General features: G+C 39.9%; 1 protein-coding gene across 1 annotated transcript; it reads right to left on the bottom strand.

Moving 5' to 3' along the window:
* Window positions 1-6237: 6237 nt before the first annotated feature.
* mep1a.2 (meprin A, alpha (PABA peptide hydrolase), tandem duplicate 2) lies at window positions 6238-13719 on the bottom strand (the record flags this gene model as incomplete). Its single annotated transcript, XM_080452780.1, has 12 exons — window positions 6238-6388; window positions 6736-7021; window positions 7963-8136; window positions 8499-8942; window positions 9517-9732; window positions 10241-10387; window positions 10787-11008; window positions 11852-12027; window positions 13092-13209; window positions 13302-13377; window positions 13469-13506; window positions 13653-13719. 12 exons carry the CDS (start codon window positions 13717-13719, stop codon window positions 6238-6240), a joined length of 2115 nt encoding a protein of 704 aa, XP_080308906.1.
* Between the last annotated feature and the right edge of the window lie 581 nt (window positions 13720-14300).

The following is a 14300-nucleotide window of genomic DNA, read 5'->3' as shown; positions in this document are numbered from 1 at the left end:
CAACCTGTGGGCTGGGGCCCACTGGTGGGCCGTGAGGATATTGCAAGCGGGCCCCCAAATAATTGGCAAAACACAAACAGTTTAATGATAATAGAACATGAATTAATTCACAATCGATCGACTGGTCATAAAGATAAACATGCTCTGAAAATGCACACGGCCCACCCATCTGACCACTTAAGACCACTATTGAGATTTTTAAGTGGGCCTTGATCCAGAAAAGGTTGAGAACCACTGGCTTAGACCTAGAATACTGCTGTGATGCTGCTAGAACACGACAGCCACCAGAGTCACATTTTGAAAGCTTTGGGCCCATGATGGACACTCACTGATTCATGTTTTCATTGTTTAGCTTTTTGTTCAACAAGTTTAAGTGTTTAATCTTGGGCTAGCTGCTAAACAAATGATGTAACAGAGAGAAGAAAAGCTAAATATGTGTCTCTTTGATGACGGGTAAGCAGTACAGCATAATATAATATGGCCCACCCCACAAATGTACCCACGATGCTTTGCATAGTGACATAACATAAAATATTACCTATTTAGTCATGTTGCATGAATGTAATCACCATAATGTTGAGAAAACAATGCAACAACATGCATACAAAAGGCAATATGAAAAAGACCAGCAAGGTATACATATATTTTAGTGTATATATTTAGCAACTGAACACTCCATTGCAATATTATGGATCACATTGGCTCCACTTAAACAACTTTCAACCTGGCATCTCTATGTTTAGTAATGCAAGTAACAGGTTATTTCTTTGCTGAGTATTATTTCTACTCTAATGAGATGCGGTTACAGTACACTATACTTCTATATTGTAAAAATATTATCATTACTTTGTTATATACATTGGGAGAGTCTGCTTTGTTGGCAATTATTGATAGCTAAAAGTATGGTTTTGAGACCTGTTTAACTATTTACATTATTGAGACTGAATGGAATCACTAATAGTTTCTCACTCACAGAGCAGAAGCAACAGATAGAGATGATTACAATATCTGGTCTCCCCATTTAGCTGCGGTATACCACCCAATGGTATACCACAGTGGTGTATTGGTTGAGGTGGGTCAAGGCCTTGTATTATACGTGTGCCTTGACAGCTGGTCTGTGAACTCCTGAAGGAGAATGACTAATTTGATAAACAAATCCTCCTTCCTGACCAGGCCAGCTTGCAGAGATGCCGTCAATGTAAATTGGGTCTTTGAATACAAAGTCAGAGTTTGATGAATGTCCTGTCACACCGGAGCACACACACTAATTATATATATTTTTAAAGAGAGTAAAATGCTGTAATAGGGCATTACAATTAATTAAATTAAATCCATTGAGTGGACTAGACAAAACATAGGGCAACCTAAGACTGAGCTAAAAGCAAGAGAAGGTCTTTAAATAAGAAAGAAAATGGCCAATGGACTAACCAGTCCATCAGCAGTATGTGGTGAATTGACATAATAAATACTTTGGGAAGAAAGAAAAACTAGAAAAAGTGCTCCTCGGAACACAGGTCTCCGCCAGGCCAGGTAGGTTATTTTGGCCTCCTGGTGGCACTATAATAGGCCAATGTGAAAAGGGTGCCATTTCTTCCGAGGCCGTGCACAGCAATGGGACACTGCATTCATGATTTGAGGCATTTTGTTCTAAAAATTTGTTTTGCTAAATTTGACCTGCTGGTGGCGCTACAACAGGCCAATGTTAAAAGGGTGGCATTTGTTCTTCAACATAGTGTGAATGTGCGTGGAAAGTTTCACCGCAATCAGACGCTGCGTTCATGATTTGTGGCATTTTGTTCCAAACAAGGCACTACTGCAAACTTGATGTTAATCTTAGTCAATCAGGATGGAATATAAAAAATCAAACAGATCTTGATCACATGACTATAGAGATCATGTGTACCGATTTGTGTGAAATTTGGATAAAATGGGAAGGAGTAATATAAAACAAATTGTTTTACATAAGTCGGCCTCTTGGTGGCGCTATAAAAGGCAGATGTGAAAAATGCAGGGCAAAGGTTTTTACTTGGCCTCTAGGGAGTGTGCATACAAAGTTTTATACAGATCGGTGCAGTTATAGGTAAAAACACGAATCGGCCTGTTATAGCGCCACCATGAGGCTGATTTGAAAGAGTTGAAGTGACAATTCGTCCTCGGCCTAGGGGGAATGTGCGTGCAGAATTTCAGGGAAATTGCATGCTGTGATCATGATTTGAGGCATTTTGTTCAAAACGGAGCACTCCTGCAAACTTTGGAAGCCATTTTTAGCCAATCAGGATGGAATATGAAAAATCTGAAATACTGCTTTCGTTTAATGACTATAGAGATACTGTGTACCGATTTGCGTGATGTTTGGACAAAATCTGTAGGAGTAGTGTCAACAAATGTGTTTTAGAAAAAGCGGCCTCCTGGTGGCGCTATAACAGGCCCATGTGAAAGATTTGGGGCAGAGGTTCTGAATTGGCATCCAGGGAGTGTGTGTGCACAGTTTCGCTGCGATCAAGCCAACGGTGCCGGAGATTAGCTGCTCACAAACGGACACACGGACACACACACACACACGGACGGACGGACGGACGGACAGGGGGCAAAACATACTCTCTCGCCATGCCTTTCGGCCTGGCGGAGACAATCATTGTTAATTGAACATTAATGCTCATCGTGAATCCTTGTCCTTGAAGGCTAAAGTCCAAGCCAGAAATGACAGTGAAATAATGAATTCAGATCAAAATGTCAATAGCCAGATCACGTCGATAAAAAAGGTTATATACTTTATCATTTTAAAAACTTTAGCAAACAAGACTTTGAAAAACATATCCATGCCGGAGTATGAGTATTTTTTAAAGTAAAAAAGTGTGAAATATACTGTACTAATCTCTATGGTGGTACAGCATGCGTATTGAGACCCACCAACTGTATGTACCCTTGCTGTAAATACACTGTGGGCATTTACTACTACTGCTGTATGGATGTGTGTGACATACGCCAATCATGTAGTGGTACAGTACTTGACGAGACTGTAATGTGACCCCCACCAACTGCACCCTGTGTTAATGGACATTAACCAGCTCTATTTTATCAATAAGGTGTCTGTATTGTGTGATACAGTCAATTTAAATTGACTAAAATGCAAAGTGATGCAAACAGAAATATGACTAGCGAAATTATTGCCCTCTCATTCCATGGAAACATTTATGAGTCATAGAATGTCCTCCGTGGTTTATGATTAACTATGACTTTAATGTTGCCACTATGAGCACAATTGTCAATTAGTCAAGTGAGATTTGAAAACTCATGGACTGTAATAATATTAACAACAAAGTCTATGTTTTAAAAAGAGAAGAGAGCACACATGCACTTTTACTTAATGTTGTAATCCTGATTATTAATCAAAAGGAGATTAGGGCAAGGTGCCACAGCTGACCAAATGAGTTTCAATTAATTGCCAAGTTTCACAATTTCATAGGCCAATTGTGAAATATAAAATCCTGATTCACTCGACAAGGGGTATTCTCATGCTACACAGTTCTGTGTACACACCTACTGTACTGTAGATGGTGATATCTAATATTACCATATTTTACAGAATAAATAACTAATTTAGCTACAAGCAGCTACTAACAGGTCTATACTGTATCCCAATATGAGTGAGGAACATGATCTTAACTTTTGTTACACAAAAATTGCCTTGAATTTTTCTTCTAAATTATTAATATAACCGAAGATAACTTTTAGAAAAACAAGGTTATGATGATCATGTTTGCAAAATCAAGTGACACACTTTTTAAGCGGATGATATGTTGAAAGATCTCCACCTATTTGTGAAATATTATAAACACTATATAACACTATATATTATAAACACTATTGCAATATTACAACTATTTGTGGAAATGTATGTACAGTATATTAGTGCTACAAATACAGTTTCTGACAAACAGCAGTACTTCTGATAGGCGAACGCTGTAATGACAATGGAGGTGTCGCCAAAAAGACTAAATGAATGTTACACAGTATTACTTAAAGTAGGCCTAGCAGCTCATAAACTTTGGAAGACACTTACAGTACTGTATTGCCCAAAATAATTTGTAAAGATGTGATCTGAACAAAAGTGAGGTTGTCTTACATTAGAGGACTGGACTTTTATCATTATCAGGGTTTAAATTGCACTGGAAACAGCCCGAGATGATCTCCAGTACACATCATATCAAATACTGTGCTAGACACACATCTATTCTGCCAATTGAAAACAAAAAGCTACAACAGTAAACTTTCAAACTCTGTATCACTCCCCACCTCATCGTCTCATAACATTTCTAGCCAACAGTCAGAGGTTGTCGCTCACCTGTTGTTTTACTTACAGTACCTTTTCTCGCTGTTGTGTCCAGGATACAGGTTACAGTGGGCACCTCAATGTTAAATTGGCATTTTATTCTAAAATTAAAAAAACAAAATAAAGAATAAGTATGATTTTAACATGCACGGTAGGCTACATCATTATCAGACCTACAATTTACCCTTTAACTTCTTGTTTATGCCCGAACTGACTGAATATCACAAGTTGTTGCAATTTGTAGAAATATTGGGCCTTAAATGTAAAACAAAAACAAATTGTTATTTTATTTATGTGTATGTGTATGTGTGTGTGTGTGTGTGTGTGTGTGTGTGTGTGTGTGTGTGTGTGTGTGTGTGTGTGTGTGTGTGTGTGTGTGTGTGTGTGTGTGTGTGTGTGTGTGTGTGTGTGTGTGTAGAATAAATGTAGAAAATCAAATGTAAAACAAAAGAATATAAAAAAAAGAAATGTTGCCCTGCCCAGTGTTCTCTAGGTTACCTTGTCCACCATCATTTCAAGGGGAATTCCAGGAAACTGCTGCCTCATTGTGGTGCTTCAGATAACTGCAGTAGGCTACTGTTAAGATGCATCAGGTACATAACATGTTTACATTGGTAAACAGTAACAGGATATCCGATAGGTACAGCAGCCATATTGAAATGAAATAGCAGTATAATGTTACTTCCCTCACTTCCTTCACAGGTGGTACTAATTATACTAATTAAAGCTCTGTTCCATGAAGCAGAGGCAGAGCCTTCCCAGTGAGCCAACATGCACAAACAGCAGCACCCTGCCTCTGTTTGACCTGAATGAATGTTAATTAGTAGCATTGGTAGACCTGAACTATTTCATGCCAGTATGGCTGCCATGAGGGTCTATTTCTCATTGATGGCATGTATGCGAAGGTCAAGGTTGAACTCTGGTCTGCAAAATCTGCCAATAGAAGAAAAACTACATTCCCTGATCGCAACATTTTGGCAGTGTCCCGTCCTATTTTGTTCAATACCACAATTAGTCCTCCTTGGGCCAGACCAGATGTCGTTACCACTCGAGGTGACAACGGTTACTTATAATTTTGGAAAAGATCCATGTCTGTAATCTGTAGATCATATTTTGGTATGATAACCCTTCCTGAGTCACAGCTAAATTAGTGTTATCAGCTGTTAAAGTTACCTTTTAGACACTGGTGCATATCTTGGTATTGACTCATGTTCATATTTCAATGTTTTATTATTGTGTTGGGGAACTCTGAGCTTTCATCCAAGCCCCTTTTGTGAATATTTATATGAAAAGTACAGTGAGTGGTCACTGGAGCTCTTCAAACTTTTAATCACATACATTTTTCCACAATTGTCGCCTAAATCATATATACAAATTTGAAATGAAAAACTATAAATTGAAGCTAATAAATGGTCATTGTGGAGGTCTCTGTCCTGATAGGATAAAATTAGTATCCCAAAATGAAAATGTGTTTTCTGATCACTAGCTAGAAATCTTCTACCAAGGATTTCAACCTAGTTTCCTGCGCAAGTGCTGACATTTTTACCATTGAGCTAATAGAGCCTGCCTGTTTGCTCAGGGGATCAATTGAATCTTGACCATCAGGTCAGAATTTGTGTCATATCCTGTGTCTAGGTGAGACATGACCTTTGACACAATCTAAATGTCTCAATAGAAGAGCAGGGAGACAAAATACAACCACCCCAATTGTATACGTTATATTGTATTAACATACTCTACCATACAGATTGGACAAAATTACATTTTATTCGTTGAGTTACATAGTGCCGCTTTAAGTTAACAGTTGCCTTCAGGTGTGGTGGTATAGTTTTGTTGCTATACCGAGGAGACCACCATTAGCTGAAGGAATGTAGGGGAAACACTGGTGGTCTGTCTGAACAGTTTCACTGAGGCCTCCTGATGACAGAGAAGATGGCCAGCGTCAGAATGATTGTCCCCGAGGCCCCGCCAATCAACACTCCAAGAACAGTTCCGTCCATGTGCTGCTTTTGACATCTCTCACCCGCATAGTAGGTGGCCTGGCCTGATGCACACCTGAAGTCAGGGGACAGATACAGTACATCATGTCATTAGAACATCAGGGCTGCAACTATAGATCGTTTTCTTGGTGATTATACTATCAATTACTTTTTCGATTAATTGAATAATCGACCAGCGTGTTTGCACACACGCACGCACACGCACACACACACACACACACACACACACACACACACACACACACACATATATATACATGTATATCATTCACTAAATCAGCCTTCTCATGGGCTACAGAGTACAGACCTACTGCATACATCTATGCAAACAAACAGTACAAGCATACACACATCACACACACATGCATGCATGCACTCACAGATGGACACACACACACACACCTGCATGATGCTTTCCCTTTACTGTCTACGCACACTCCTCCATTTAAGCAGGGGTTGGGAAGGCAGGGATTAGTAGTGGCGGAGCGCACATCTCTGCGTTTTGGAACCTCAACGTTCTTCTTCTCCTCCTCCTCCCTGATTGGCTGTACTTCTGTGATGTCATCACTCTGCATAGCTGGAACCTCAGCATTCTTTTCCTCCTCTCTGATTGGCTGTACTTCTCTGATGTCATCCCTCTGCACGGCTGGTACAACAGGCACCTCAGACTTGATCAGGTGGGTCAAATCTGATGGGATGAAGAGAAGAGGAACATTTTACATGACTAATGGTCAGATTGCATTACCTATGATTTGCTCATCAACATGGTTTAACAAAGTCAGAGAGAGACGATCCTGTGGCAAGAGACAAGATTCCAACCCTCTGATTTTACATCAGCACATTACAAGGTGAAACTGATAATCAAATAACTTCTCATATGAACAACGGTGATGAAAGGTTCACTTGCTTTCAGCATTATGCTCAACAAAACTCTGCATGCAACTCTTCTACTGTAGTAGAATAATAAATAATAGCCACAAACTTCCCTTTACCAGTACCACACATTAACATGTCGATAAGCCACACAAAGGCAATTCAAAGTGCCTAACATAAGGCATAAATGTCATTAAGGAGAAATAAATAAAATAAAATAGCAAAAATAAAATAAAATGGCATAAAAAGACACATTTGCCACATACAAGCTTTCTCTACAGTTAAATTGCCTACATTGATCTTGTATTCACACACTATACAAAAGGAATATAAATAAAATACAGTGTAATTTTACAAATGTATTCTTATCCTTCTTTTCATACACCACATATGGAAATTACTGTGTTGTGATTACTGGTTTTGTATTTCCAAATCACTTTCTAGAACTTACACACAGTAAAATCCTCAGTGTTAATTAACTTATTAGTGTTTATCCATTTGTAACTTGTAAATTGTATACATGTATCCAAATGGACACATTTGTACATTCTCAAAGTTAAATTAACACCATGGATTTCACAGTGCACCCAGGAAGGACTAACCACTTAAACCCTATACTTAGATGACTGGATTCCTGAAGGCTCTATACTAGGACTCCTCCTGTTTTTGCTGCACATTAAATACCTACTAGCTTGTAGATCTGCTATTTTATAGGGACGCTAGGGTTCATGTGGCTAATAGTATCCTGCCTCTCACCATTGAAGTCAACGGTGATGATGAGGTCATCGCCCTTGAGGAAGCTCCTCCTCTGCAACTGTTTGAGAGTGATGAAGGTGGCCCAGCCATATTCATTACTACGGTAACACTGGCACGTCTCATCCCACACTGCTCCTGAGGTAGCTGAAGGCTTGAGCCACCGTTTACTTTCATCTGGAAAGGAAAAAAAATACACATTTAATATGATCAAATATTATAAATAATTATTTGCAATTTTCCTAATATTCAAAAACATCAACGGAATTATTCTTTAATGATGATCTTCAATTAAAATGGAACTAATGTATCTTAAACAAACTAAAATACTTCAATGTAGGCCCTGGGTGAATAAGGGCTGAATCCAGTGTAACAATATATGTTGAAAATACAAAAATACAAATCCTGAAACAACTAATCAATAAATGTGTCCTAATTAAGGCTTTTACTACCAACAAAGACATAACAGCAGTTTTTTTAAATTACAGTTTGTGGACTATGGGTAATTCCTCACTGCTAGTGTATAAACTTGGGCCCACCAGTTGTGAAGCTTCTGGCAGCAGACATCCTCTGCTTGACATCGGGATCCTGGTCCATGGCTGTGATGGTCACCTGCCTGTTCTTCGCCGGCCACTCCAGCACGGCATCATCTGGTCCGCTGCAGAGGTGAAAGTACACGCCAACGTAGTCGCTGTAATCTTTTCCATTCGGGTAAACGCTGATCCCAAAAGCGTAACCTTCCGAGTCGTAGAAGGAGCAATCGCTGCTAACTTTAACACCCAAGGGCGTGGCGGCGAGCAGGCCCGTGAAGTTCTGGATCTGCCAGACGGCACTGGGACAAACCGTCTCTGTGAGCGTGATGTCATCGATCAAGATGGCACCCGTGTCGTTCGCTGATCCTCTGATTGCCTGGAAGAAGTAGCGGAACTTCTCTGTGACCTTTAGGGTCACATGGGCTATTTTCCAAGAGTCGTCTAAATCACCTGAGAAAGATGAATAACAAGGGATTTAACAACTGTATTTATTGACACATCCAACACAATCCTACAACCCCAAAAATACATATCATTCAGTATAATGATTTGATCCAAAACATTACAGAATATGTTTTGAATGGGTTGTGATGATCAGGAAATTCAAAATTCAGTAAATGTAAAGAAAATGTTTTAAATCAAGGCAGAAATCAAGTAAGTATAAAGCAATGCCAAAATTAGAGGTATAAGATTTTTGTGTGACAACAACAACAATATTATAATATGCACTGAATGAAGTTTACTTGGGGGATGGTGCTGCTTGCTCTGCAGCAAGAGAGCATTTCTGTCCTACATGCTGAGTGAAATGTAACCAATACTGTCCAGCGCTGTACCACACACATTGAGTTTTCCTATGCATGAACGGTGCAACACAAATAAAGTTATTGTTTTTATTATGCCATTTATATTGCTTTAATAGATAAGAGAGCATAGAGAGCATGTGGTAAGTGCTCTAACTGTTTGAGTCACCAGGCACCCCTAAATGGAAGTTTGTACCAGACTTGAGTGGACTAGAATGCAAAACCTGTGATAGTGTGGATCTTCCTGACACTGCGAACAGTCCCTGTCCCGTCATCAGTTCTGATCCAGATAACCAGCTTGTCCCCTACGCCACCAGTCATCCTGTAGAAGAACTGCAGGCACTGTTCGTCTCTCTTGGGGTAAATGATGCGCGACTCCAGCAAGCCGCTATGACCAGCGATACCAGCGGATGTGTCGAACTTCATGAAGTAGCCCGCGTCTAAAGAGATAGCGAGGGATGACAAAAGACATACAGTAGTTGGTCAATGAATCTTTTAAGGCATTGGTTCTCAAAGTGGGGTCCGGGGACCCCCAGGGGTCCTTGGATGGATACCAGGGGATGCCCAGCTAAATTAGTTAATAAAGTGTCCCCTTTATCCATATTTTATACTTTGGCTATTCAGAAATAGCAGATCTTCAAGCTCATAGCTTGTAGATCTGCTATTTTTAAAACATCTTGAAAATGTGTGCAAATCTTTCAATCTTTTTCTAAAAGGCGAATTTTTTTAACACAAATCTTTGCTTCTGGGGGTCACTGCCACATCATATTTTAAGGTGGGGGTCCGCGGCCACATGCATATCAATTTGGGGGTCCTTGGCACGAAAAAGTTTGAGAACCACTGTTTTAAGGTTTAAAGGTAATACTATGCAGGTTTTCAATTTTGGCACAATTAATCAAAGTGTACTGATTTGACAAAAAACAAACTATTGATTCATTTGCTGCTAACCTTTGCAGCGCCCTGCCAAGGTGTGATCTATCTCAATCGGAGTGCTTAAGGTCTGGACCCAGTCTGCATTGTCTGCCTCGTTCTGGATCATTCCACAGATGTTGATCTGCTCAAAGGAACACTGGTCCAGGAGAGTAAGGGTGTCAGCTGCAACAACAATGGTCCATAATTAGAGTCGTGCTTTATCAGGTTAAAATCATCTCTGGATCTCTGAGTTACAAATAATTAAATGATCACTGAGGATAATTAAATTATCACATACTATGTATGTGAAGAGAGTTTTTGTTTCCCATTTTAAAATTCTCATTTCCAATCAACTGATCATGATTATTGAGGAATGTCTTTCTCTAAGGAATTTTACTTTTACTTTAAGAACATTTTGATACCAATACTTTTGTACTTTCACAAGTACATTTTGAATTCCGGACGTTTACTTGTAACAGAGTATTTCTACATTGCAGTATTGATACTTTTTACTTAGGTGAACAAATTGAGTACTTTTTCCATCACTGTTATAATTACTTAATTCCATCTTTGTACACTTACCACAGTCGTACATGCGGTTGAGCCTGGTGATGTCCAGAGGACTGAAGTCAAGCCGCTGCCCAATGATCTCGTTGAAGTACGGTATGGCGGTGCTGATGGTGGGGAGGCTGGCGTTCTTGTTGAAGGAGAAGGGTCTGTAGTGCATGATGGACTCATAGTTGTACGGTGTGTTCAGATCGGTGATGAAGTCATCGTCATACTTGTTGAAATTGTGCTCCATGCCTGTGTGTGTGTGTGTGTGTGTGTGTGTGTGTGTGTGTGTGTGTGTGTGTGTGTGTGTGTGTGTGTGTGTGTGTGTGTGTGTGTGTGTGTGTGTGTGTGGTTGGGGGATCAGAGACAGTATGATTACTCTAGTCTAGACTGTAGATTATAATAGTGCATTTCTGTCCTTTTGTTCAGTTTTGTCTGTTTTTATCAAATGATGTTATCTCACCTACACATTAGTAGGCTAGTTTTAGTTTGCTTCTTCATGTATTTTGGTCTCCATGGTTTAGTTTAAGTTACATCATCATACAAATAAATACAGAAGCAAAGAATTAAAAATTCTGTGAAAATTATTATTAAAGAAACCTAATATTAGAAGTAAATAGACAGCTAAAAGAGAATATGTACCGTAATTTTCGCACTATAAGCCGCACCTGAATATAAGCCGCAGCAGCTAAATTGAATGATTTGTACATATATAAGCCGCACTGGACTATCAGCCGCGGGTGTAAAATCCATAGATTTAGGAGGTCCCCTAGTGGCCGTTAGCTGTAAAAATCCATATATAAGCCGCACCGTTATATAAGCCGCAGGGTCGAAAAATTTGAAAAAAGTCGCGGCTTATAGTCCGAAATTTACGGTAATGAAAATGGTATACATGAACGTTAATCGACATACATTTTAAAAAAATACCCTGATGCGGAAGTTATACACTGTAGCATGGCAATTAAAAACTTAAAATAAAATCACATCATAGTGTGACAGTGTTTATTTATCCATTTGTAACTCAATGTACAAAATGTTGACCCTGTCAATATGGCTACATGTGTAAATGAACACAGGATTTTACAGTGTACGTACCTTCTGTAATCTGGTCCCAGTGGATGATGACGTAGTCGTCTCTATCGGAGCGGGACTGCTCGTGGTAGAAGCCCAGAGCGTGGAGGAGCTCGTGCTCCACAATGGCCTTTGTGTCACAGCGCGCCCCAATGGACAGGTTCTGGCCCGTTTTGAAGTCTCCAACAAATGACCAGCATCTGTACAGCATTGAGGAGATGCCACAGGATTACTGCTACTACAGCAGCGACGCACAAACTTTTGAATGTCAAGGACCCCCCTGTTTGATATGCACCAGAACAGGGGGTCTTCAATGTTTTTCAGGCCAAGGACCCCTTAGCTGAGAGAGATGAAGCAGGGACCCCCACTACTTATTGTATAAAATTGTGTTGCAGATTAAACATTTCATAGATAGTTGGATTCATACTAACGTGTATTTTCAGATAGTTAACCTTTTAAACCCTCAATATTTAGTCAACTTGACCGTTGTGGCTCTGTACTTGGTCTGCTCTTTTTCCCTCTCGCAACTCTCTGAAAATAGCAGATCTACAGCTCACAACGCCTCGCAGCGCGAGCCGTTGTGAGCTTGTAGATCTGCTATTTTCGGCTAATGATCCCCATCGCACAAAGATTTCGCGGACACCCGGTAGTAACTCTGGGGTTCCGGGGGTCCCGCAACCCCTGTTGAAGACCCCTGCACTAGAACACTGACCCCTATTTGATACCACATTTATTTTATCTCTGGGACCGACAATTTACACAGTAAAATCCTCAGGGTTGATATAACTCTGAGAGTGAACAAATGGAACCAAATGGACCCATAAGAGTTAATCTACAATCTCAGAGTTACAGGCCTGCAACTCTTCAGGACCCCTGGCCTGGGGGGCCCCGCACGTACCCCACATTGAAAACCAGTGTACTATAGCACTACACAAGACTGTTCTGCCGCTTTATCAAAATCTTCATCATGGTCTGTTGTGGGAGATTATAAATGCTTATGTTTATTTTAGTTCTATTGAAGCTAAAAGCAAAGCATTACTGTACTTCAGTCACCAAGCAAAGCAGAATATCCATAAATAAGTAAATGGTCAATTTAACATACGTCTTGGTTTTTGTCTTTTTACATTGCAAATGACACATCACATCATGATGCCTTGTCACATAAGCATGTTTTGATCTCTGATTTGGAAGATTTGACATAGTGGTCCTATTAAGTTGAGCAACAGTCCACATGGCGCTACTCGGACATTCTGGCATAACTCACCCTGACAGCTTAGTGAATGAAATGTAGGTGCTCTCCCCTTCATAGGGCTTAAAGTCCACACAGGATTTCAAACGATAGGCTTCAAAAGCCTGGTGGATCACACCTTTGGCATTCAGCTCTAGAGAAATGGGAAACTGATTTGTAAATTATCAATAATGTAAGTTCTCATCAATGCGTCATTTTGGATATGTATTACACTGTAGTGCATACCTAAGGAATCTGTTAGGATGTAAGGGATGGGAAACGTCCATCTCATGGTTTCATTGAGGATTGCATTTCTGCTGGCCTGCAGAATGTATATTGAAATAGTCAGGCAGTGTGTGCATGCACAGTATGCTATGATTTGAATTCTTTATAAGGAGGTAGCAAACACTTACATCGATAGCAATGTCTCCCTCAAACAGGTGAGTTAAGTCTGTGAAATCCATAGAATGTCTCCAATTAGGCTATTTATCTTTGTATCATATGCATGCTCTATCAGTGGTTAATGGTTACAAATGACCAAATGCACACACATTGCCATCAAGGCATATGATCATAGTGGACGTGTTGAAGCGTTACCTCTGTTGATGTCAAATATGTCATCTCTTAGTTCTCCTGCATCTGCATCTGCATCTCCACCTGGCATTCAGGGTCAATGACAGAAAGATTTACTATAACCAAAGGCAAAGAAGAGTTGATGTAATGGAAATAGTGATCTGTCTAATAATGAAGGAACTTCAACCTACCGTAAAACGTTGGAAGAGCTTGGACCTGTAACACGAAGGAAAAAAAGACAATCAAGGCATAGACTTCTTTCAGTTTAATAATAATCAACATAACTTGAATTGCTATGCAATTGCTATGCTTCAAAAACGTTCAATTACCTCCGCTTGGAAAGTGGTGAAAATTGAAATGAATGCGGCAATCCTCCACAGTGTGCTTCCACCATCCATGTTTTCGGTCTGAAGACGTGTGAGAAATGTGCTTCTGTCACACAACAATAAACACCTCCATAAAGACATGCAGCTGGACTGGAACTTTGGTCTTGGCAGAATAGCATTTAATGAGTAACACACGGGTCCTCACTAGTGTTCATATCACTAACATTTTATCAGCTGTATAGTGTACTGCTAGAATCAATTACTTATTGGTGAACTGTGAGCTTATCTGACCTTTACAAGAGTTTGGGACTTCATGACTTCTTTATCAGTTCAATCTCATGGCCGA

This window comes from Gymnoscopelus braueri (genome assembly GCF_963280865.1).
Source record: "Gymnoscopelus braueri genome assembly, chromosome: 16".
Lineage (NCBI taxonomy): Eukaryota > Metazoa > Chordata > Actinopteri > Myctophiformes > Myctophidae > Gymnoscopelus > Gymnoscopelus braueri.
The sequence above is the reverse complement of the archived record's forward strand: the minus strand, read 5'-3'. Positions and strand labels throughout refer to the sequence as shown.